General features: G+C 36.6%; 1 protein-coding gene across 1 annotated transcript; it reads left to right on the plus strand.

The window, feature by feature from the left end:
- Positions 1-207: 207 nt before the first annotated feature.
- GSDMC (gasdermin C) lies at positions 208-24,848 on the plus strand. The gene is made up of 11 exons (XM_031947347.1): positions 208-785; positions 5,415-5,601; positions 7,036-7,204; positions 13,554-13,659; positions 14,733-14,783; positions 15,420-15,464; positions 20,585-20,728; positions 21,953-22,092; positions 22,392-22,533; positions 23,115-23,188; positions 24,082-24,848. The coding sequence occupies exons 1-11, from the start codon at positions 566-568 to the stop codon at positions 24,313-24,315; spliced, it is 1,512 nt and encodes a 503-aa protein (XP_031803207.1). The 5' UTR covers positions 208-565; the 3' UTR covers positions 24,316-24,848.
- Positions 24,849-25,096: the final 248 nt, after the last annotated feature.

Here is a 25,096-nt window from a genome sequence, read left to right on the forward strand (position 1 = left end):
ATCCTTAATCCAATTTTGAGAACTTATTACTAAAATATGCTCAAAACCTAAATTTCCATGATAAATAAATATGGAAGCTGATTTTATATATAGATATATAATTTGATACAATCACTTAAATTTGGCTCTGCACTCTTGAAACTTCAGAAATTTTCAGAAAATATACATATTTATATCATGTCTTAGAGAAAACTGTCCAATCCTCTTTCTTTTCTCAAAAATTTACTATTCCATTTAATTAGAAAGCTTTTACAATGTATTTTTGTCTTATTCCCTTATCTAATCATTTTCTCCCTTAAGAAGATATTATCCCTATATTGTAATTTGACTATAAATATTGGTTAAAATTGTAAGTTCTTCATATTTGCATCCTACTATAGTAACTCAGAGATGTTTTCATATAAATCAATTATTTAACAGATTTAGTATTGACCTACAAAACTGCTTGATTCTAGAAATGTGCTATAAAAGAAAAAAGACAAACATAGTTGTAACAATGCCATATATCATAAAATGAGAGGAGGAGGGATTAATTTTTCCTTTCTCCTTTAGTCTCTTTAGGAACATGCCCTCCATGTTTGAGAAAGAGGCCAAGAATGTGGTCAAAGAGCTGGGTACAAAAAACCTAATACCTGTCACCAGCTTCTACAGCTCTAACCAATTCCGCCCTTTCTGTCTGATGAGGAAGAAGAGAAGTCATATCTTCAGCCATTTTTGGGAAAAGCCTCTTATTCCTACTGATTTGTCACTCATGGATATTCTGGAGCCAAGTTCCATAAACCCAGGTACAGTTTGTCTGAGACATGGAACAAAGTGGGAGGAGGTAAACCACAAAGGGTATCTGCAGGTGTGAATGGCAGTGCACACAAGAGGTTCTGAACTACAGATACATGTAATATTCACATAAGGAGTCACCTTTCAGATTTTGCCCAAAAGAATTTTTCCTGCTGGCTTGTAACTGACATCTAAAATTTCCCCTTTTCCTTGAGTTCATTGCCCTGAATTAAAACTGTCCTTAATGGCCATTTATCTAATGCCACATTCCAGAAAACCAACTGCTTTTCTATACACAATGGATCCTTAAGCAGCTTGATGGTAAAATGAATGGAGCACTAGGCCTAGAGTCAAGAAGATTGGAGGTAAAATCCAGTCTCACACACTTCACTTAATTCTAAGATTCAGAATCCCTGTTTGCTTCAGTTACCTTAAGTGTAATATAAAGTTAACAATTGCACTCATCTCTTAGGATTTTTTTTTTATTTAATAGCCTTTTATTTACAGGATATATACATGGGTAACTTTACAGGATTAACAATTGCCAAACCTCTTGTTCCAATTTTTCACCTCTTACCCCCCCCCCCTCCCTAGATGGCAGGATGACCAGTAGATGTTAAATATATTAAAATATAACTTAGATACACAATAAGTATACATGACCAAAACATTATTTTGCTGTACAAAAAGAATCAGACTCTGAATTATTGTACAATTAGCTTGTGAAGGAAATCAAAAATGCATGTGTGCATAAATATAGGGATTGAGGAATTCAATGTAATGGTTTTAGTCATCTCCCAGAGTTCTTTTTCTGGGCATAGCTAGTTCAGTTCATTACTGCTCCATTAGAAATGATTTGGTTGATCTCGTTGCTGAGGATAGCCTGATCCATCAGAACTGGTCATCATCTAGTATTGTTGTTGAAGTATATAATGATCTCCTGGTCCTGCTCATTTCACTCAGCATCAGTTCGTGTAAGTCTCTCCAGGCCTTTCTGAAATCATCCTGTTGGTCATTTCTTACAGAACAGTAATATTCCATAATTTTCATATACCACAATTTATTCAGCCATTCTCCAACTGATGGACATCCATTCAGTTTCCAGTTTCTAGCCACTACAAAAAGGGCTGCCACAAACATTCGTGCACATACAGGTCCCTTTCCTTCTTTATAATCTCTTTGGGATATAATCCCAGTAGTAACACTGTGGATCAAAGGGTATGCACAGTTTGATAACTTTTTGAGCATAGTTCCAAACTACTCTCCAAAATGGTTGGATTCGTTCACAACTCCACCAACAATGCATCAATGTCCCAGTTTTCCCGCATCCCCTCCAACAATCATCATTATTTTTCCTGTCATCTTAGCCAATCTGACAGGTGGGTAGTGGTATCTTAGAGTTGTCTTAATTTGCATTTCTCTGATTAATAATGACTTGGAGCATCTTTTCATATGACTAGAAATAGTTTCAATTTCTTCATCTGAGAATTGTCTGTTCATATCCTTTGACCATTTTTCAATTGGAGAATGGCTTGATTTTTATAAATTAGAGTTAATTCTCTATATATTTTGGAAATGAGGCCTTTATCAGAACCTTTGACTGTAAAAATATTTTCCCAGTTTATTGCTTCCTTCTAATCTTGTCTGCATTAGTTTTGTTTGTGCAAAAACTTTTCAGTTTGGTATAATCGAAATTTTCTATTTTGTGATCAGTAATGATCTCTAGTTCTGCTTTGGTCATAAAGACCTTCCCCTTCCACAGGTCTGAGAGGTAAACTATCCTATGTTCCTCTAATTTATTAATAATTTCATTCTTTATGCCTAGGTCATGAATCCATTTTGACCTTATCTTGGTGTACTGGCGTTAAGTATGGATCAATGCCTAGTTTCTGCCATATTAGTTTCCAATTTTCCCAGCAATTTTTATCAAACAGTAAGTTCTTATCCCAAAAGCTGGGATCTTTGGGTTTGTCAAAGACTAGGTTGCTATATTTGTTGACTGTTTTATCCTTGAACCTAATCTATTCCACTGATCAACTAATCTATTCCTTAGCCAATACCAAATAGTTTTGGTAACTGCTGCTCTATAATATAATTTTAGATCTGGTACAGCTAAGCCACCATCATTTGATTTTTTTTCATTAATTCCCTTGAAATTCTTGACCTTTGTTTTTCCATATGAACTTTGTTGTTATTTTTTCTAGGTCATTAAAATAGTTTTTGGGAGTCTGATTGGTATAGCGCTAAATAAATAGATTAGTTTAGGTAATATTGTCATCTTTATTATATTTGCTCGCCCTATCCAAGAGCATTTAATATTTTTCCAATTGGTTAGATCAGACTTAATTTGTGTGAAAAGTGGTCTGTAATTTTGCTCATAAAGTTTCTGATTTTCCCTTGACAGATAGATTCCTAAATATTTTATATTATCAGTAGTTACTTTAAATGGAATTTGAAACTCTGACTGTTGGATTTTGTTAGTAATATATAAGAATGCTGATGACTTGTGTGGGTTTATTTTATAACCAGCAACTTTGCTAAAGTTGTGGATTATTTCTAATAACTTTTTAGCAGAATCTCTGGGATTCTCTAAGTATACATCATGTCATCGGCAAAGAGTGATAATTTGGCTTCCTCATTGCCTATTCTTATTCCTTTAATCTCTTTCTCAGCTCTTATTGCTATAGCTAGCGTTTCTAATACAATATTAAATAGTAACGGTGATAGTGGGCAACCTTGTTTCACTCCAGATCTTATTGGGAATGGTTGCAGTTTGTCTCCATTACATATGATGCTTACTGATGGTTTTAAATAGATGCTGCTGATTATTTTAAGGAAAAGTCCATTTATTCCTATACTCTCAAGTGTTTTTAATAGGAATGGATGTTGGATTTTATCAAATGCTTTTTCTGCATCTATTGAGATGATCATATGGTTTTTGTTAATTTGGTTATTAACATGGCCAATTATATTGATAGTTTTCCTAATATTGAACCAGCCCTGCATTCCTGGTATAAATCCTACTTGATCATTAGTGTATTATCTTGGAGATGATTTTCTGTAGTCTTTTTGCTAATAACTTATTTAAGATTTTAGCATCAATATTCATTAGGGAGATTGGTCTATAATTTTCTTTCTCTGTTTTCAGCCTACCTGGTTTAGGTATCAGTACCATGTCTGTGTCATAGAAGGAATTTGGTAGGACTCCTTCATTCCCTATTTTATCAAATAATTTATATAGCATTGGGGCCAATTGTTCTTTAAATGTTTGGTAAAATTCACATGTAAATCCATCTGGTCCTGGGGATTTTTTTTTAGGGAGTTGTTTAATTGCCTGTTCTATTTCTTTTTCTGAAATGGGACTATTCAAGCAATTTACTTCCTCCTCTGTTAGATCTCTTAGGATTATTGTGAGAATAAAATGAGGATAATACTTTTAAGATATTCAGCACAGTGCCTGGCATAGAATTGTTATTGTTCAGTCATTTTTCAGTTGTATACAACTCTTTGCAAATCTATTTTAAGATTTCCTTAGCAAAGATATTATAGTAGTTTCCCATTTGCTTCTCTAGGTCATTTTACAAGTGAAGAAACGAAGGTAGCTGACTTATCCAAAATGATATAGCCAGTGAGTGTCTGAAGCCAGATTTTAACTATGGAAGATAAATCTTATCTTCTCACTGTTCATCTAGCTACTCCTTGGCACAGAATAGGTGGTATATAAATGCTAGCTATTTTAACAATAAATATTGAATGAACAAATAATTGCTCATAAACTTTATCCTTCAGCTTCCATAACTTAATCAGTCTTTCAGTCAAGAGAAAGTCTTGATAAGTTGAACAGAAGAGAAAAAGAAACCGATTCAGTTCAATTGAAGATAGATAAATTTATCTGGAGCCTGGTTTATGAAAGGTCCCATGATTGGTGCAAAGATAGCACACAGAAGCTGATTCCAAGGAATTTATGATCTGATAAAAAAAAGGAAACACAGATATACTCACAACATAAATTTAATGAAACAGATATGCATTTAAACATTTGCAATTCACTCTCCCAGGCACTGGAGATACAAAGAAATGAAATGGAACATTCTGCTTAGGGAGAGATGGCTTCATTTTTTTTTTCTATGTGAGGGATATGCCTGCCTATTTCTGTTACATAGCAGTCTCTTGATAAGTGATTGTTCAGAGACTGATTGAGATTGGTTAATACTGAGTTGCCCATCACTGGAAGGCTTCAATTAGAGGCTGAAGGGCCAAGATTGGAAATATTAGAGAGGGAATAACTGATCACAAAAAAATACGTATGTGATGAAGAAAAGAATCTATTCCAGGCATGGAATATAACCCAAATGACCTGATTAATAAGTGAAAAACACACATTTGCTTTTTGAGTGACCCTGGGCAAATCATTTCACTCCTTGTGACTTAGTTTCCCTTTCTATAATGTGAAGATAAGGTACTAATCTCCCACACCAACTTTAAGGGTATGATTTTATAAATCTATGGACTAAACATCATCTACTCTTCAATGTAATCTAGGGTAGGCTCAAACCCAGGTCATGTCCATTCTGCCACCTGTTTGGAGACCTACTGGCTCTCAGCATAATATCAGGCCTCTGTTTTTCTCTCTCTTATAGAACTGACCTATACAGGACCCTTTAAATTCTCTTTCACTGTGGATGGAAAGTTGAAGACTGACATGGATTTTAATGCAGGAGTAACGATTGGGGTGTCCGCTGAGGTTACAAGGTCCCATAAGTCCTTCCTGGAAGTACAGATTGTTAATGTCCCTCAGGTCATGTGGACAAATATGCAGAGGAATAGGTAAGGCCAACGGACAGAAGGGATAGAGATTAGATCCTGGGAGATGGAGAGACTATTAGGTTTTTTCCATTGGAATTATTATTATATTAATTATATATTATTATATATATTATATTAATCCTGATCCTCAGGTTATTGGGGAAGATTTCCAGGGAAGTAGCAAAAGCCTCTTTTGAGGCTTTTCAGAAGCCACTGCTAACTCTTCCCAAATAAGAAAGGAAAAACAGAACTTGAAGTTAGATAATTTGGATTCAAATCCAAGAACCAACACTTTAACTCCAGTCATAAGTCTGTGACCCAACAAAAAATAAATGGGCTATAATGTGCTATGATCCACTGTGTAACCAAGGGCAAAGCAATTAACTTCTCTGGGTCTCAGTTTCCTCTTCTGTAAAGGGGGAGTAATAAGATCCTTACAAAACTCATAGGATTTATGTGATGAAATCACAACCCCAAAGCACTAAGAAAATATGTGTTATTCTTGGCATATGTTCCACACCTTTTAAGTGGAAGCTGTATCCTAGTACATGTTTATAAGGGGATTGAAGTTTTTGAAAACCTATCTTTACAATGTAGGTAATGTAAATATTATCATTTCCATTTCCTGATGAGGAAACTGAAAGATTGGACAGCTGAAGGAGCGTCACATATCTAGGTTAGAACTGGAATCTAATCTTCTGATTCTAAAATCAGGATATTTTCCATAATGTGTGACTGCCTCTAATCTAGCACTATGCCCACTGGGACATGGAGGGGATCTGGGCTACCTTCTCAAATTAAAAATTATTCACAGCCTATCCTCAATGTCCACCCCAACACATATCTCCATTACTCATACCCCCATCTTCTTTGCTACATCCCTCTTTTCTCCAACTATATGAGTATAAATCTATGGTAATCCTGTTTTCAGTTGCCTTTGTTTCCTCTTTCTTCAATAAAATTAAGCTGTTTTATGTCTCACTCTTCAGAATTATATATGGAGGAGTCTTTTAGCACACCAGATGTCATATTTGTACTTATCAAAGGCTTTCAATACTTAAAATCATTTAGCTCACAGTGACTGACAGTGCAAATCTAGATGATAAGGGAGAAATATTTTTGTGTTTGGGTCCGTCTATTGTCTCCCAAACCACATAATCAGGATGCCACCTGAGTTATCTATATCTAAGACCAATTATGCCCATTAAGCAGCAGAGCAATATCTAAAGATTATGGGAATTAGAGCTGGTCTGTTTCCTTAATCGTCTCTCACCTAAAAGTCTTAGGTTCAATATCCATGAATCCTTTCTTTAAGTTATACCAAGAGATCTAGATATTACAAAAGTTTAAATACTACATATCTTCTGCAATGTCCTAAGGAGGAGAATGTCCCCCAAAAAGAAGCAAAGACCTCTCTCCACATCTATCCTCATGTTTCTTACTTATTTCCCTCAGGAAACTGTTACAACCAGAGCATTCTTTCCTTTTGGAGTGTTGGAATCGAAGGGAAGACCTGTTTGTGGTGATAGAGGCTGTGGAAGTCTTGAACTCTCCTGTTATCCAGAGCAGCAGCAATATTGGTGGTGATGGGAAATTAACCTTGTCCAGAATATCAAATGTACAGGTATAGAACCTGCCCAAACTAAGGAAATAAGAATAAGAAGAAAGCAACCAGCCTGCCCTAACTAAAGTTAACTTCACAACTAGAGAGTCTCATTCTGGGTAGGTAGCACTAAATTCAAATTAGACTAGAATATTTATAGATATAAATTTAGATATATATAGAGAGAGAGATCAATAGATATGTGTATAAAGGTTTGTTTACAAGATGAAAGAAGCTACAATTCCTCTGTTCTATGAATTGAAAGAGATTTCCCCAATAATGGAATCTCATCTTTGTATACTAGTTTAACAACCTTGTAAGGTAGGTAATATAAGGGTCGTTATATCAATGGTAAATCATTTAATTTCTATGTGCCTTAATTTTCTCATCTGTAAAATGAAATCTTTGGATTTACTGTCTTATAAGATCTCTCACAAGTCTCATTCTATGATACATGATTGTCAATTTTACCTGTGAGGAAACTGTGGTCCTGAAAAGGCAGATCATAGTCACAATAAGTAAATGTCTGAACATCTAACATTCAGATGCAGGTCTCTGTAATTCCAGGCCTCCTGCTTTTCCCACTGCATTTACGCTCATTAGAAATGCTAATAAAGGGCATTTTAGCCTTCTGATGTCACTCTAGCCTGGGGAGCAGGGTATGAGCCACCCAGAAGGGGCTCAGTAGTTTCAAGATATCATAAACATCATGTCATAATACTGTATACTCAGTGAATGATAAACCATTTTTAAAATTGAGATTTTATATGCTAAGAATCCAAAGGTAGTTTACAGAAATAGCTAATCTTTTGCCCCATCATGATGAAAATGTCATGAATAGGAAGAAGCTGAAACAAGACTCAGACCCAGGTCTGAGATTTGGATAGGCCCTAGATTTGGAGTCAGGGGAACTTGTTTCTCTAAGTTACTAGCTGAATGATTATAAGAAAATCATTTAAATTTTCTAAGTCTCAGTTACTTCACCTACAAAATAAGCTTAACATTTGCAGAACAGCTCACATTTCTCTAACTTTTTTGATGTTTACAAAGGTTGTTCCTTACCAAGGTCCTAGGAGATAGATAGTAAAAATTTAATCTTCATTTCACAAATAGGAAACTGAGGCTCAGAGAGTTTGTGATGTACTGAGCTTCTCACAGGAAACACTAGGTACTAAACATGTTAGGATGAAAACATTTTCTTTGTAATCTGAAAGAGCTACATAAATATAAGTGATCACTATGAGGAGGCTATCTTTCATAATACTTCTCACATGTAGGTCACACTTCCCCGTATACTGTTCATTAAATTGAATCTAACCCACATAAACCATGTCCAAGACTAAACATATCCAGAAGTCTGGTTGATGCAAAATTATAGGATCTGAAAATAAAATTCAATTAAAAAACAACAATACAGGATTCCAACCAATACAAGAAAAGCAACAAAAGTTTAGAGTGAAAAATGCTAGATGTATGGACAAGAACTTTGGTCTGAGTCTTATATCAAATTCTTCCTACCCATGAGATTTTCAACATGGTGGGACATAGGACTAGCTATTTCTATAAACTATCTTCAGGTTCTAAACACATAATCTTAAAATCTTGATATTAAAAATTATCATTTACTATATACACAAGATCAAGATAGTGAGAATTCAACCTATTTTTAAATTTTATTATGGAGAAGCAAAAAGGGTTGGTGGAAATGTGAGCAATTCAGAATGGCCAATTAGTAAGCATTTATTAAGCATGTATAAGGCAGACTCTGTGCTCTAAGCTATGGAAACATAAAGAAATGTTTTTTAAAATTGCCCTGTAATCAAGGAGGGCATAGTCTGATGAAGAAGACAAAATATAAATAAATATGTTGAAATAAGCTACATAAGAAGGAAATTTATTTATTAACTACCTGCTACATACCACACATTGTGATAAGCACTTTGTAAATATTAACTCATTTGAGTCACAACAATACAAGAAGGTAAGTGCTATTATTATCCCTTTGTACAGTTGAGGAAATTGAGGGAGATAGAAGGTAAGTTGCCCAGCATCACAGAACTAGTAAATGACTGGGGTTGGATTTTAATTCAAACCTTCCTGACTTCAGGACCAACTTTATTCACTAAGCTAGCTATACCTCTGCATTCAATGTAAGAGGGAGGTAATGCCAGAGGAAACATATTAGAACTGTGGGAGGCTGAGAAAGGATTTTTGCAGACATTAATATGAATGAAGCAACGAAGCCAGGAGCCAGAGATGAGGAAGGAGAGCATTCCAGGCATGAGATAGAGCATCTTGTGTTAGAAAAAGCATGAAGACCAGTATCACTGAATATGTAGAAAGGAGCAAAGTAAAAGAAGTTAAGAAAGGAAGAAAAGGTCCATTTCTATAAAAGAATTTAAAAGCTAAATAGGAAGATATTTGTTCCTGGGGATAATAGGGAATCACAAAAGTTTATTAAGTAGGAAAGTAATATAATATGAGCCATACTCTAGAAAAATCACTTTGGCAAATGGAGAATAAACTTAAGTAGGGAAAGACTTCAGGCAAAAGCAATAATAATAATAACTATCAGGCTATTGAAATAGTCCATACTTGATGTGATAAGAGCCTTAGTGAAAAGGTGGCAGCTATGCGAGTAGAGAAGAAGGAAAATGTATGAGAGACAATATGAAGGAAGAAATAATCATTGATAATAGATTAGATATGTGCAGTGAGTGACAATGAGGAGTCAGAAATAATTTCTAGGTTGGGAACCTCGATCAATAGAAGCATGGTGGTGCTTCAATAGTAATAAGAGTGAAGAGATTTAAGAAACCTAAGTTCAATTTTGGACATATGAGTTGGAGATATCTATGAAATATCTAGTTCAATAGCTATACCCAGAAAAAGAACTCTGGGAGATGACTAAAAACCATTACATTGAATTCCCAATCCCTATATTTATGCACACATGCATTTTTGATTTCCTTCATAAGCTAATTGTACAATAATTCAGAGTCTGATTCTTTTTGTACAGCAAAATAATGTTTTGGTCATGTATACTTATTGTGTATCTAAGTTATATTTTAATATATTTAACATCTACTGGTCATCCTGCCATTTAGGGGAGGGGGTGGGGGGGGGTAAGAGGTGAAAAATTGGAACAAGAGGTTTGACAATTGTTAATGCTGTAAAGTTACCTATGTATATATCCTGTAAATAAAAGGCTATTAAATAAAAATAAAAATAAAAAATAAAAAATAAAAAAAAAAGAAATATCTAGTTCAAGATATCTAATGGGTTTATAAGCAAAATAGAAATCAGGAGAGAGTTTAAGGATAGACCTATGAATTATTTAAATGAAGATGATAATGCAATCCATTCCTTGTCATGGCAGAGTGGTTTGCAAAGCTCAATGAAACTCTGAGCTATGCTGTACAAACTTGTTCAAAATGGACAGGTTATAGTAAAGAATTCTGACAAAAGGTGATCCACTATAAAAGGAAATGGCAAAACATTCCAATATCTTTGTCAAGAAAATCCCATGGACAGTACTAAATTGCAAAAAAATATGATAGTGGAAAATGAGCCTCTCAGGTTGGAAGGTGTACAACTTATTACTAAAAAAGAGTAGAGCACTGCTACAAGTAGATGAAGAAAAATTGAAGCAGCTGGACCAAAGATAAAAGGAAGCTCACCTCTTAGATGTGTCTGGTGATGAAGGCTCAATTCTTTAAAGATTGGTATTGCATAAGAACCTGGAATGTAAGATCTATGAACAAGGATAAACTGGATATGGTCAAACAGGAGATGGAAAGTTTAACATTAATATCTTAGATGTCCTTGAATTTAAATAGATGGGAACGGGTGAACTTAATTCAAGTGATCAATACATCTACCACTGTGAACAAGAATCTTTTGGAAGAAATGGAGTAGCCCTCATATTCAATAAAAGGGTGAGAAAAAAAGTAATAGGTTATAATCTCAAAAATGGCAGAATGATATCTGTTCAAATCCGCAGCAAACTATTCAATATCATAGTAACACAAGTCAACCAACTGATGCCAAAAAGGCCAAAGTTGATCAGTTCTATGAAGACATACAACATGTTCTAGAAATAACACCCCAAAAATGTTATATCCAAAAACATAAGGGATTAGAAGGCTAAAGTAGGAAAGCAAAAGATAATTGGAACAACAAAAAAGTTTGACCTTGGAGTACAAAATAAAGTAACACAGGGACTTATCAGATGGCTTTTATAGCCATTGCAAATACTCTTTTTCAACAATCCAAAAGGCAACTCTATACATGGAGTGTCTGGATAACTATGGACAAAAATTCACAATATTGTACAGAAGGTAGCAACAAAAAACATCTCAAAGAAAAAGTTCAAGAAAGCAAAATAGGAGGCATGTTTATATGACTTTCTCTAGTTCCATTCAGTAACTTGGGAAAAGGAATCAAGACAGTGAATGGTAGGAGTAATCCAAGACTGAGTTTTTAGCAGCAGCAGGTCTATAATAAAATAATCAAGAGATTTGAATATGGAGGCTGGTATAGAGCTGAACGGGTTCACTAAGTGATGAAAGAAAAGGAAGGAGAATATATCAAGTTCAGAGGTGATGACCCCTGCAAGAAATGAAGGATAGAGAGACTAATCATCACAATGAAAATGAAGAACGGGGCTTGTTAGGCAGAAAGACAGATGATAAAACATTTTAATCACATCAAAGAATTTTCAGAGTTCATATGAGTGGAATATTTGTGGATGATAGCAAGATCAAGAAAATGATCATCTCTGTGTAACTGAGGTAAAATAAAGGAGTAGGTCACTGGTAATATGTAAACTGAGGAACTAAGAGGTTAGAATATTTATGGAAGTATTAATATTTATGTCAAAATTCTCTAGTATAGTACTCCAAGAGCTGAAGTAAAGAGAAGACCCTGAGCAAGTCACTAAATTCATTGAAGAAGATGATGAGAATGCCTTTGTGGTCAGTACATTACAGATATCAGAGTCTTGATAGATGACAAATATGTAATGAGTGACATACATCACCACTACTGCCATCACCACCACCGCCATTCCCAATGGTAGAGGGCAATATGCAAATATAAGGGAAGAAAAAGAAAAATTCTGACTGTCCCACTATAACCAGTGAATCAGAGGGTATGAATAAATTTACGACTGGCACTGGAAAGGCTACCTAAAGAGACTCTGTCATCAAGAAGAAACCAGAAGATGGAAGGAATAAAATAGCAAAAATTTTCAGATGAAAACAAATATGTTAATTATAGTTCACCCATTCCAGAGAGCAAAGTATGACACTGAAGGACTAAAGCTTAAGAGCATGGAAATGAGAAAGGAAGTAAAGGAGGATAGGGAACAGTTTTGGGGTTCAGAATCCCTGGGATATAGAGTACAATGGGAAGTTAGTGTATGTTAACTTTTAAGGAATGATTTCAAACAGATTATCAGTGACTGGAAAGTTCATTGAGATAGGCAAACAATTAGACTTAATTTGTGACAGATGGTGGTACTGAATCCTCTGAGGCTCAGAAAATCAGATTCTAAGCAGATGCAACTTGGAGATATCTGGACAGAAAATAGAGTCTGGAAATTTGTGGTGAAGCTGGCCTGAGAATGGCCCCTGGATCACTATAGAAGTCCCTGGGACAGATGGCAGGGAGCAGAGGCCTCAAAGCCTGGATCTGAGGCTGACACAAAGCAGTGTGGAACAAGAGTTGGGTTGACTAAGTTCAGGCCAACACAGTGTTCCTGGGAAGTACTACATTCAAAGTATTCAGATTTTTCATACAGTCAAGAGTCAAGAGAGTTGGATGTAAGTCATAACTCTACAATTAACTATCTCTATGATCTTGGTTGAAGTATTCTCCCTCTCCAGGCCTCAGTTTCCTCATATTTAAAATAATAATGTTAAATTACATAATCTGTAGAATACAAATTCTAATAATAATTTATGAAGTACTCTATGAATTGTCCCCAGCAACCCAGTCACTCAAACTTTGGCTTCATCTCTTTTCTCACTATCCCATGCAATTCATGGATTGTTTCTAGCTCTTCTCAGCCCCCTGCCACCACTTGCAATGCAAGGGGAGGAAAAGAAAAAAAAGGAAAAGGAAAAGGAAAAAAAGGAAAAGGAAAAGAAAAGGAAAGGAAAGGAAAGGAAAGGAGAAAGGAAAGGAAAGGAGAGAGGGAAGGAAAAGGGAAGGAGAGAGGGAAGGAAAAAGGGAAGGAGAGAGGGAAGGAGGGAGGGAAGGAGGGAGGGAGGGAAGGATGGAACAATAAAAAACATTGGATGTTTACAATGAAGTCTGTCAGATCCAGAGCTTCAGCTTCCTTGTGGGCCTCATTTTCCCTCCACAGGACAAAAGCGGAGCCCACTTGAACAGACAAAAGTCAGTCTCTATCCCCAAAGGCAGTATCATGGCTTATAGGGCAGTGAAGCTACTTATCCAGGAGGAGAAATGGGGTAAGTTGGTATAGTAAATGGAGATAGTAAAATGAAGGGTGACGAAAATGTGGAAAGGGAGTGGGCTCTATAGTTAAAGAACCCGAGTTTAACTCTTGCCTCTGACACTGACCATGACCTTATCAAGTCCTTTCACATCACCAGGTCTGTTTCCTCACTTGTAAAATGAGGGGATTGGACTAGATGATTCTAAGATCCCTCTCTATTCTAAATCTGTGAATCTTTCAATGTTCAGCTTAGCTGTGTTTTGGAAAAAGGGGTAATAGGAGAGAATGGGATAGGGAATAATTAACTGCCTCCCAGGAAGCTCTACTTCTATACATCCTACCATATATCTTCATACTAGGACTCCTTCTTAATCCAGGGAAGTTGAGAGATGTCTTCCTGAACTTTAAGATGAGTAAAAGGCTAAGTGAGGCACTTGGAGATTTCATCTCAGAAATCAGTAAATAACAGAATAGGCAAAGTTTCATTTTCCATCTTTCTTCCCAATCCTCCCCACCTCTTTGGGTGTCTCCCAGGAGGCCAAGAAGCCAGTGATATTCCCTGCCTGTCCAGAGCCATCCTTTTATCCAGTCAGACCTCTCCTCCCTAAGCAATGCCCCAAGTTCTGAAAGCCTTTCTTTCTCCCTCTTCAAATCACCTAGTTATCCAGAAAGAAATAGTTCTAAGAAACTAACTTATGCTTAAACTCTTGGATATACTTACCAGGGAATATTTGAACATTAGAAGAGAATACAGAAAACCAGCAATATCCTTCCCAAAAGAATAAATCTGTAATAGTGGAATTATTGATAGCTTGGGGCCATGGGAGAAGGCTCAGGTACTCTTTTGATGCTCCTTCCCCTGCTACCCTATGCAACAATCTACAAATAAGACAAGTTGTGTTCCAAAGAACTGGAGAAAGGCTGATCTTCCCCAAGGGTTAAGGAAGGGACTTAGAGGGGGGAAAGTCATGTTGTCATATAAATAACGTGAGAGGTTAGGTCACGTGGTGTTTGCTGGGATCCAGAAGGATTCTTGGAATGAATAATAATCATTATTCTTTTTTTCTGGTTCCTAATTTTATCTAGTCATTCTTCACATCCCTGATCACGAGAAGAATACATTTCAATATAAGAAAAGTAAGTAACAAAGCTCTGGGCTCTTCCCACCCACCCATGAAACCCTCCTGAATCCCTGATTAAAGATGTCTTAAGCTGTTCCTCCAAATAAGCTAATTTTTCTGTACCACTGAGATTCCTTCAAATTCCTCTTCAGTGCTCAACAATTACTTAGTGAATGCTTTCTGAATCTCATTGCCACAGGCCCTGAGGATGAAGAGAAGATTTTCCTTCTTCAGTTATAGAATGGAATGAGGGTGGTATGTCTGATGAGAGCAGGAGGATACTGACTAGAGCTTGAATCTCACAAATACTTAGCCTCTATTCCCTATTTACAGATCATTCTCTCAGGAGTTTCCTATCTAAAACTGCTGTGGAAATAAGGAAAACTAATCTAAACTCTCTCTAGTTCCTCTAGTCCAACTGATTAACCATGACCTTCCCTCACAGTGAGATTCCTTCAAGTCTCCCTCCAGTGCCTAATAATTACTTAGTGGATCTTTTTTGAACTTCACTGCCTCAGGCACTGAAGAAGAGAAGATTTTCTTTCTCCATTTATGGAATGGCAAGAGGGTGGTATGTCTTATGGGAGCAGGAGGATATTGACTACAGCTTGAGTCTCACATACAAATACTTAGCCTCTATCCCCATTTGCAGCTTTTTCTCCCTGGAGTAAAGAGGAACAATCTCATACGGAAATAGGTAAGATTCTTCTAAATTCTCTCTAGTTTCCCTAATCCGACTAATCAACCATGACCTTCCCCTACATAGTTAAGAAAAGATTATAAAGCCTGAAGTTCTTGAATCAAAAACGGTGATCCTTCAGCTCATGAGAGCCTGTGGATGCTGTGGGTGTAGGGAGTGGGTAAAACTTTCTCCCTAGGTTTTGGGGCCATGGGAGAAGTCTCAAGTACTCTCTTGATTTCCCTTCCCCTGCTACCCTATGCAACAACCTACAAATAGACATTGTGTTCCAAGGAACTGGAGAAAGGCTAATCTGCCCCAAGATTAAGGTAGGGACTCCTTTGCATGCTAAACATTGTGAAAAATTATGATTCAGTATCTTATCTGGATAACTTGTGTTTTCTCTCTTATTAGTTGAATCAAGAAAAAATACATTAAGTGATCTGATTTATTTGGAGGAAATGGAAAATAGAGATATCTGCTTTTTGTGAAAACATTCCAATAGACTTCCTCTCTTTTATTAACAGACTTCAGTCTATCTCCTGTGGTTATGAGTATTATTATATAAATTCAATTCACATCTACAGCATATTGATACTTGTAAAGTGGTTTGCTCATTCCATAAGGGATTCCAGTAAATATTAGAAGAGGCAGTGTACTGTGGTAACAATACTGACCAAAATCAAATGATTCTGGGTTCACATTTCAACTCTGTTCTTTATTTCCTGTAGAATATTGGGAAAGTTTTTTCATCTGCAACATGAGATAATTAACCCAAATGACATCTGAAGGAACTTCCAACTGGATCCCTATATTACTTTCTAACCAAATGGCTATGTTCCCCTTTGATCTCTTGTCCTCTTAGATTCAGGTTGCAGGTTTATTCAGGCCCAAAGATACATTTGTTATTTATTCAATACCTCACATACTTATACATTTGTTATTGATTCAATACTTCACATGCTATGTGATACATTTGCTATTTATTCAATATGTTGCATATTTATTATGTGATACATTTGTTATAGATATATATATATATATATATATATTTGTTGTTTATTCAAACCTCACATACTTACTATGTGATACATTTGCTATTTATTCAATATGTTGCATATTTATTATGTGATACATTTGTTATAGATATATATATTTGTTGTTTATTCAAACCTCACATACTTACTATGTGATACATTTTTTCAATACTTACATACTATGTTTAAAGAATCTGTGATTTCATGAGTTGTAACCTCTCCCACCGAGGCAACTGATTACCAGGGCCATACATACCAATCTTCCCCAATAGACATGAAGATGAGCCAACTTTAAGGTTCCAAACAGCCCTTTCTTTATTAGTAATCTCAGCAGGGGTTAGCAGGAAGCAAGAGCAAGTGTATGTCTCTACATTTCTCTGCATCTCTGAATCTCTCTTCTCTTTGAATCCTTCTCTGCCTATGGACTATGATTATTTATATTTATTCTCCTCTGGGATTACCCTGTACCTAACCCACTCAGCACTGTGTAGATGGATCTGTAGAAGGGAGACACCTGGACTTAGTGCTGTGTCCTAAGAAAAGATCTTAACACCTGTAACCTGTAAGACACAACATCCTGCCTCAGAGGCCAAACCCTTTTTACTTCCTAGGTCCACCCTGTCAGCTGATATGGCATACATGGCAATTCTCAGAAGGAAAGTGCCTAACATATCCCCCTTTCTGTTTAACGAGGACCACTAATAAAACCAGCTTTGATATTAAAAATATAAAAATATATCTACATATAAAACATAGGCTTGAAGTAGAAAAAGTACAAAAATGCAATAAAAGGGATGAGAAGGGAATTATGTTTGATGTTGGTACCAGAGCTATAGAAGAATTTCCCCAAGTTTTCTATAAGGGGGCACTTCAAGCAGTCAGACCCAGATTTATCTATGGCAAAGGGACAAGGTCTCATCTTCTGGAATTACTTCAGGCTGACAAGGGGAGTATAGCTAGATCTACCCAATGGGATCCAGACTGAAGAGGGGGGAGTGACGTGTAGGCAGCAGCAGCAGCAGCATCTGATACCAAAAGTCAAGATCAGGTCTAAGGTGATTTCAGGTTGACTAAGTGGTTGGTATTTCTAGAATCCTTCTGAAATCTAGGGGCCTTCCCCATCAAGACCTGCAAGACATAAATATCCTGGCCCTCTAAGGGCCCTCATCCTTTCAACAAACCTTTTGAATGTTCTCTGATGCTTAAAGCCCTGTTTTCATAGGATATGGTCTTCTATCCTGTAAACCTTTATCCACATCCACCCGTCTAGCTCTCTAACTTGCACAGCTGTGTCACCAGGCATGATCACAGGCAAACTTATACCCTGACCCATTATGCATTCCTGCCTTCCCATCTCTAATGAGGCTATTGAGCCTTCCCTTGCAGGGTATGGTAATCCATACTTGTAACCTCTCCCTCGGAGATTACTGATTGCCAGTTTGCTTAATCTCAGGCCATCAGACATCTCAGGCCACTGCCTCATCAAGCAGTGGTTCTTGTTCAACAGAGCACCTGGACACAGGAGCTTGCAAGCTCAAGTTTGAAAGATACTGATAGTCAACATTCTCACATCTTTTTATCATCTCCTCAAGGCTTGCATCCTTATCTAAGGAGGACATGGCTTTCTGGCAATGAGTGTTAGGGTATTCTCTAGCTAATTTCTGAATAAGACCAGCTGCTTTTCCTTTACCTACTAACCCCTCAACAGCCACCACAAAATCAGGGAAAGGTTCATCTAGGCCCTATTTGCAAAGGTTTATTTGTTGGTTGTTTTTTGTTTTGTTTTGTTTTGTTTTTGCTAAGTCTGAAAATAGTCATACATTGCAGAGACTCCCCAGGTGTAAGGCAGACTTTAGCAATAGTCTTCCAATTATTTGGTGTGAATATACTGCTAGAGGTTAGGAAAGCCAGCAGCTCCTTAACATATAGAGATTCAACCCTTTAAATGTTAACTGCCTCTTTCAATTTCTTAAATTTCTTCCACTCTAATAGGACCCAAATTCTTTCCTGGGAGCTATCAAACATGCCAAATCCTTGCTTTCTGTTTCCCTTTGTTTGCTGCCTTCTGTGACATACATCCTAATTCTGTCTGTAAATCTATCTACTTCCTGCTTCTTTTCCACTACCTCTTCCTGTGATGTCACATCGACTTTTGGCTTGCTGTATCAGGCTTGGAGTCTTGTCTCCCTTCCCATGATCGGACCAGCCAAACTCATGAGGCCCCTGACCCTTCCTGTTCCTGTTTAGGTGCTATTTGTAACCTCAGGATCTTTTTGCATCTCTGAATCTCTGTACATCTCTGCCTCTCTCTACTTCTCTGTACTTCTCTCCACATCCTTCTTTACCTATGAACTCAAAGCTGGTTATTTATATTTACTCTCCTCAGGGATTACCCTGTGCCTAGCCCACTCAGTACTGCACAGGTAGATCCGCAGAAGAGAGACACCTGGAGTTAGTGCTGCATCCTAAGAAAAGATTTTAACACTTGTAAAATACAACCTCCTGCCTCAGAGGCCAAGCCCCCTTTTACCTCCTGGGTCCACCCTACCAGCTGACATGGCATATATGGAAATTCTCAGAAGGAAAGTCCCTAACAATGGGTGTAGATGCTAGACTTCCACTAGTAGAGAGATTGATAAATGCTTGTGAACTAGACAACAAATCTACAGTGACTTAACATCTAGGGTTGGGCCTTCTTTATTTCTCTCTAATAGCCCACTATTACTCCAACAACACACCACTTAATCTTTCACTAGACTATTCACCTTTCACTTTCCAACTGATTTCCAACTTGATGCTGCTTCTCTCTTTTTTTCTTTCTTTCTTTTTTTACTTTTTGCTGAGGCAATTGGGGTTAAGTGACTTGCCCAGGATCACACAGCTAGGAAGTGTTAAGTGTCTGAGATTAGATTTGAACTCAGGTCTTCCTGACTTCAGGGCTGGTGCTCTATCCACTGCACCAATCAGCTGTCTCTCAGGTGCAACATTTCTAAAACTCTATAGAATAACCTACAAAAACTAGAGTCACCTCTCAGCCAAAGATACGACACCAGAGAAGAGTAATATATCCAAATAGAGTAGAGTATATACCCAAATGATGTTTGAACCCAAATGACCTTAGTTCTGTTTGATCACCTATAAGATGGAGTAGGTGAAACTTTATATCATGTTTCTAAATCCTCTGATCTTATGATTGTACTAAAAGTCCCTGATGAAGAGGATCATTTTACCACACACTCAAGTCTCTCTCACTACTCTATTGGATAGAAGTTAAACTCCACATATGCAATCCAGGAATACTTGTAGCATATGAAGGGGAACTAAGGCTTGTCCTACCACTGGTGGACTTTGGTGCCCCCTGCTGTTAAGTCCTCACCAGAGCTTAGTTTTTTTTTTAATTTGACCTAGAAAATAGTCAAGTTCAAGTGATTATTCTACATCCATTCAATTTGGCTATAACAACTTTCAAAAATTTGAATTTGTTCCAAATGAAATTGATATATTTAAAACCATTTGAGCATCACTTGAATTTTGAGTTTACTTTTAATTTACAATAACTCTTAAACTCAACCTTTCTGATACTTTCTGCAAACTTTGTGGTTTTCAAGATAAAATGCTGTAGTGATTGTCTATATCTTCTAGAGGAGAGCTGTTCTGTACCTCTACTGGTGCCATTTGCCATGGTGTCCAGCCCAGAATCACCAAGGCCTGTCCAACTGGCTCATTCATTCCAAGGTTTAGGGCAAATAGCAGCTCAAAGCTGAGGATGTTATTCTATATGTTTCTTAACTGATTTTATTAAGTATACATCTTTTTTTATGTAGCACTGATGAAGTTTCTCAGCTTGGTGCATAACCCCATTTTTTCCATAAGCCCTGTGGTTTTTATTACATGATTTTGCATAGCAGGATACTTTTGAGGAATATATAGTTTATAGCAGATCTGACTATACATATAACCTAATATCTACAAAAAACCCTTGAGCAGGAGCTATCCAAAGAAATCTAAGAGCCATTCTTCCTGATAGAAATGGATGTTTAGAGGTAATAAAAAAATGAAATCTCTGAGTTTCCTAATTGAAGTTTGCTTGGATTTTGTTAGGTTTGGGGTCTATGCGTGGCATGGAGGAGAAATTAGAGTGGAAAGATTATCCAAAACTCAGCCTCTTCCTTGAGACCATAGAAGAGACACAGCAAGGCTTTGGATGGAAGCAACAAGACAGGAATAACTGCCAAAGAGTAAGGGGTTGGTAGTGTCCAAGTTTGGGGTAGAGAATGGGATCATTTTTCTTTTGTCTTTTTATTTTTATCGATATATTTTGTCTTTATATTATAAAATAGCCAATATAAAACTACCCTATCCAGCAAGCCATCTCTGATAAGAAAAAGAATAAGGAGACAAACAGACAGAGATAGGGACAGAGTGTCAGACAGAAAAACCAAGAGACAGTCAGAGAGAGACAGCAAGACAGAGAAAGGAACAGTGAAAGAAACAGAGAAATACAAAAATGGAAAGAAAGGTAGAGACAAATGGTGAGGGGAGGAGAGACAAACAAATAGAGAAGGAGGGAGTCTACCATATCCTAGGTATTATGCTAAATATAAGGGATACAAGAAAAGGCAAAAAACAGAACTTACCCTCAAGGAGGTCACAATCTTCTAAGGGAAACAACATGCAAACAATTATATATGAACAAGATAAGATAAATTATAGTTAACCAGTATGAAGAAAGACTGGGAAAGTCTCTTTTTCTAAGGCTGGGTCTTAGAAGAGACTTGAAGGAATCCAATGAATCCCAGATGTAGAGTGAGTAGGGAAAAAATTCCAGGTAAGAAATATTGAGGAAAAGGCCAGAAGTCAATGTACTTAGCTCTTATTTCTCACTACCATTATATGTACAACTACCAAAAATCTCCATCTCTCGGTTTTTCTGTCTCTGATTCTGTCACTCTGTCTATGTCTATGTCCTTATTATCTCTATCTTCATAGATGGCTTGCTGGATGGAGCAGTATCATATTAGTACTGAATATTACAACTATAAAATATTTTTATTTTTAAAAACTAGTATACTTTATCATGTTTATAAACAGTATAAAATCCCTGTTAGAATGAGAAATGCAATCTCCTAAGTATAAATTATCTTTCCCCTACTTAACTGTTATAGCTCAAATCATTTAAATTTTAGCTTTCCTTATACCTAGAAAGTTATTTTCTTTCTCTCCAGGGCTATCCAGGACTTTTTTATGGCCATGGGACTTTGCTATTCTGGTCTCCTCCTGCCCTCTCTTCCAAGTGTTTTCAATAGATCTAGGATCATATTCATGTAATATTTGTATGAATAGATATATCTTTCTTACAACAAAATAGGAGGATGATAATAAATTGCATATTAACTGAGGAAAGGTTTATTCATCACAGACAGGCCAAAAATGAAAGATCTGTTCTCAACAAGTTTTACCTAATGACAGATTTCCAAAGACTACTGGAAGAAGTGACTTTTCAGAAGAAGGACTTGGTTAGGATGCCTGGAAAGCAGAGGACCACCTTGCTCTGTGCCCTCCATGACCTTCTGGGAAACAGAACTGCACTTCAGGATTTAGAGGACAAGGTGAGAGAATTGTTCCCAGATAAATGATTAAGAATTCAAAGATAGATGAGAAGATAATAGAATCCAAGGAATATATGAGTGATAAAATGAAGGAGATGGCTTAAGGATAAGATAAGGTATCCCAAATATTTATGGGCCTATAAAATTTATCTCTGATCACTCAAACCCTACCCATCCAAACAGTGCCACACTAATCACTGTGAAGTATAGCAAGTGGAAATTAAGGAAGACTGATGTGGCAGTAGAGAAATATGATGTCAAACCCACAAATCATCTTTCCTTTTCTTCTTCTCCTAAAGCTGCTGCATGTTTTGGATTCAGGAATTTGGGGGAAGATGGAAGGCCCTGGGAACACAATTCTAAGCAATTTGCAAGATTCCTCAGACTCCCCAGTGAATGGTTACATAACTGGATTTCTCTACCTCCTTGAAGCTTTAGCAGGTATAATGATTAAAAATTTGGAAGACTTTGAAGAAGTAGAAAATCTACAGAGACAGAGGCACTGGAAAAAATTCTCTTCCCTGCCCTAACACGTATTTCCTATAACACCATGTTCAATCTTATTTCTAAATCTTTCTATGACTATTTTTGCCATTTATATGCACACAGCATTTGGACTTAGTGAAGAACACAAGTTGTATATACTTCATTCATCCATTTCCTGTGCCTTTAACTCATTTATTCAATAAATAATTTATCAAACACTATAATGATATAGGTACTATAGTCTAAATCATACTTATAATAAGACATTTTCCTTGTCTTGGAGAAGTTTTCAATCAGATTTTATTTAAAAGGAAATGATTTGTTGACAACCTCTGAAGTCCCTTTCAACTTTAATATTTTATGAATGAATGAAAGCATGTATCCTTGTTCATTGGCCCTGAGATTTCTTCCTCACTAACTGTACAAGGATCTGGTAGTTACAAAATTGGGGGGAGGAGGGGAAGGGAATATGAGACTCCTTAAACCCAAATATATTCCTTAGTGGTGACCCCTTGTCATATTTGCTCTGTTTTTAGCTCTGAGTGACAATCAACATGATCTACTTGCCCAGTCCTTGGAGAAGAAGATCCTATCTCAGCAACTGAAGCTGGTAAGAAAGTGCAGAGAAATACTGCCATGTGCGGTGGGAGAGAAGGAAAGAATGTGAAAAAGCAAGGATAACAGCACAGTTCTGATAGAAAAATCAAAGATGATAGTTTTCTTTGATATTAGGGGACAGAGGAAGGGAGTCTCTTATGACTTTTAAGGAATCACTTGCCTTTTTTCCTGCTCAGCCCTCCAAGAAGAGATACTTTGAGGATAATAGAACTTCTTTTCCCAATAGTTTCTTAGCTTCTACCTCTTCTTGGGTCAGTCTATGTTGACACTGTAGGGAAGAACAATTATAACTATCCAAAGAGAAAATTGGCTAATTGTAAGGCATAGGGAGCTTTCTCCACTAGAAGTCTTCAGACAGAATATGGAGTCCAATTGTTAGGGGTATTGTAGAAGGAATTCTTGTTTAATCATTAATAGTACGAGGTGGAGTCATAAATTCCTTCTAGCACTGAAGCAAATTTTACAAATTCTTGACTTTGATAGGAAAAGTGTCTTGAGAAAATAGTTATAAATGAATTTCACCTATGAAAGATAAATTATAAATCATGACTAAAAGAAGGGAGATAGAAATTAGTACCTAGAGATCTTGATATGGATCTGGGCTGGGTGAAGAACAAAGTAGTAGGAATCTAATTAAAAATTACTAGTGTAAATCTCAATCCCTTTTGTCTCCACCTTTTTTCTCATTGTAAATTAGTGTATTGCAATCAGAAGAAATAATATAGTAACTTGACTGAAGTTTTACTATACTTAACAATAATACCTATGCTATGAATAGTGAGGACTCATTCATAACACTGAAGAAGGCAGGATGTCACTCCCTTAAACAAACCACATACACCTCTCCCTACCCAGGACCAATTAATTCTAATCTTGTTATTTTAGGTGAAAAGCATCTTGGAGACAAACTTCAATCAGTTCCACAGTACCTTCATCCTCCCGCCAGAAATTCTCTCCCTGATTGATGAAGAACTGAACCTTAGCCTAGAATTGGTAGAGGATTGTGGTCTGCAGCTGCAAAGGACTGAGCAAATGCTCATCTTGGATCCAGAGGGAAAAAATCCACTGTGTGCACTATATGGGGCTCTTTCATGCTTGTTGTCACTAAGTGAAGACTAACCTCCTCCTTAGAACAGCCAAGTTTCCCACAAGAACTGCTAAGAGATATAGGATTTTGACAGCAATCACCAGCAAAAATGAGCAACCCAACCTTGAGATAGGTCTTATTTTGATTCGATATAGTCCACAACTATCCTTATAGCACTGAGCTTAGATTCACTTGCTTTGCCGACATTTATTTATTGATGGGCTCATAAATGTGTGTAATGGCTATTAGAGGTGATGGTATAACCTTGCTTCATTTCTCACACCACTTTCATATATGTCTAAGTATAAATAATCCCCAATCCAAAAAACTTGGGCAAAACTGATAGGGGTGACTCAAGACTAAAACTAATCCCACTCATATTCAGATTCAGTCAGAGAAGCAGGGGAACAATTAGGGAATAGTAGAAGAAAAACCAAGCCCAAGTCTTTGAAACTATCTAATTAATCCAAGGCTATCTGAATAGGCTTTGGTTAGAAAATGTCATTTGCATCCAGAAAAAGAACTAAGGAGATTGAATGTAAATTAAACACATGCTATGTTCATTTTTTCCTGGGTTTTTTTTTTTCTCTCCCATGGTTTTTTTCTTTTTGTTCTGATTTTTCTCTCCCAACATGATTCATCAAGCTAACGTGTATTAAAAATAAATAGCTATCTAATTAAGAGGAATTTGAATTTATTCTCTAATCATAAATATAACAGGTTCAGACAGAGATAGTTGCTAGTTGTGGCCCATTAAAATAAAATTTTCTCTACAGTTAAGCTCTTTTTTCCATCTAAATTTCTAGTTTTTCT

The sequence above is a fragment of the Sarcophilus harrisii genome, chromosome 1 (genome assembly GCF_902635505.1).
Source record: "Sarcophilus harrisii chromosome 1, mSarHar1.11, whole genome shotgun sequence".
Classification (NCBI taxonomy): Eukaryota; Metazoa; Chordata; class Mammalia; order Dasyuromorphia; family Dasyuridae; genus Sarcophilus; species Sarcophilus harrisii.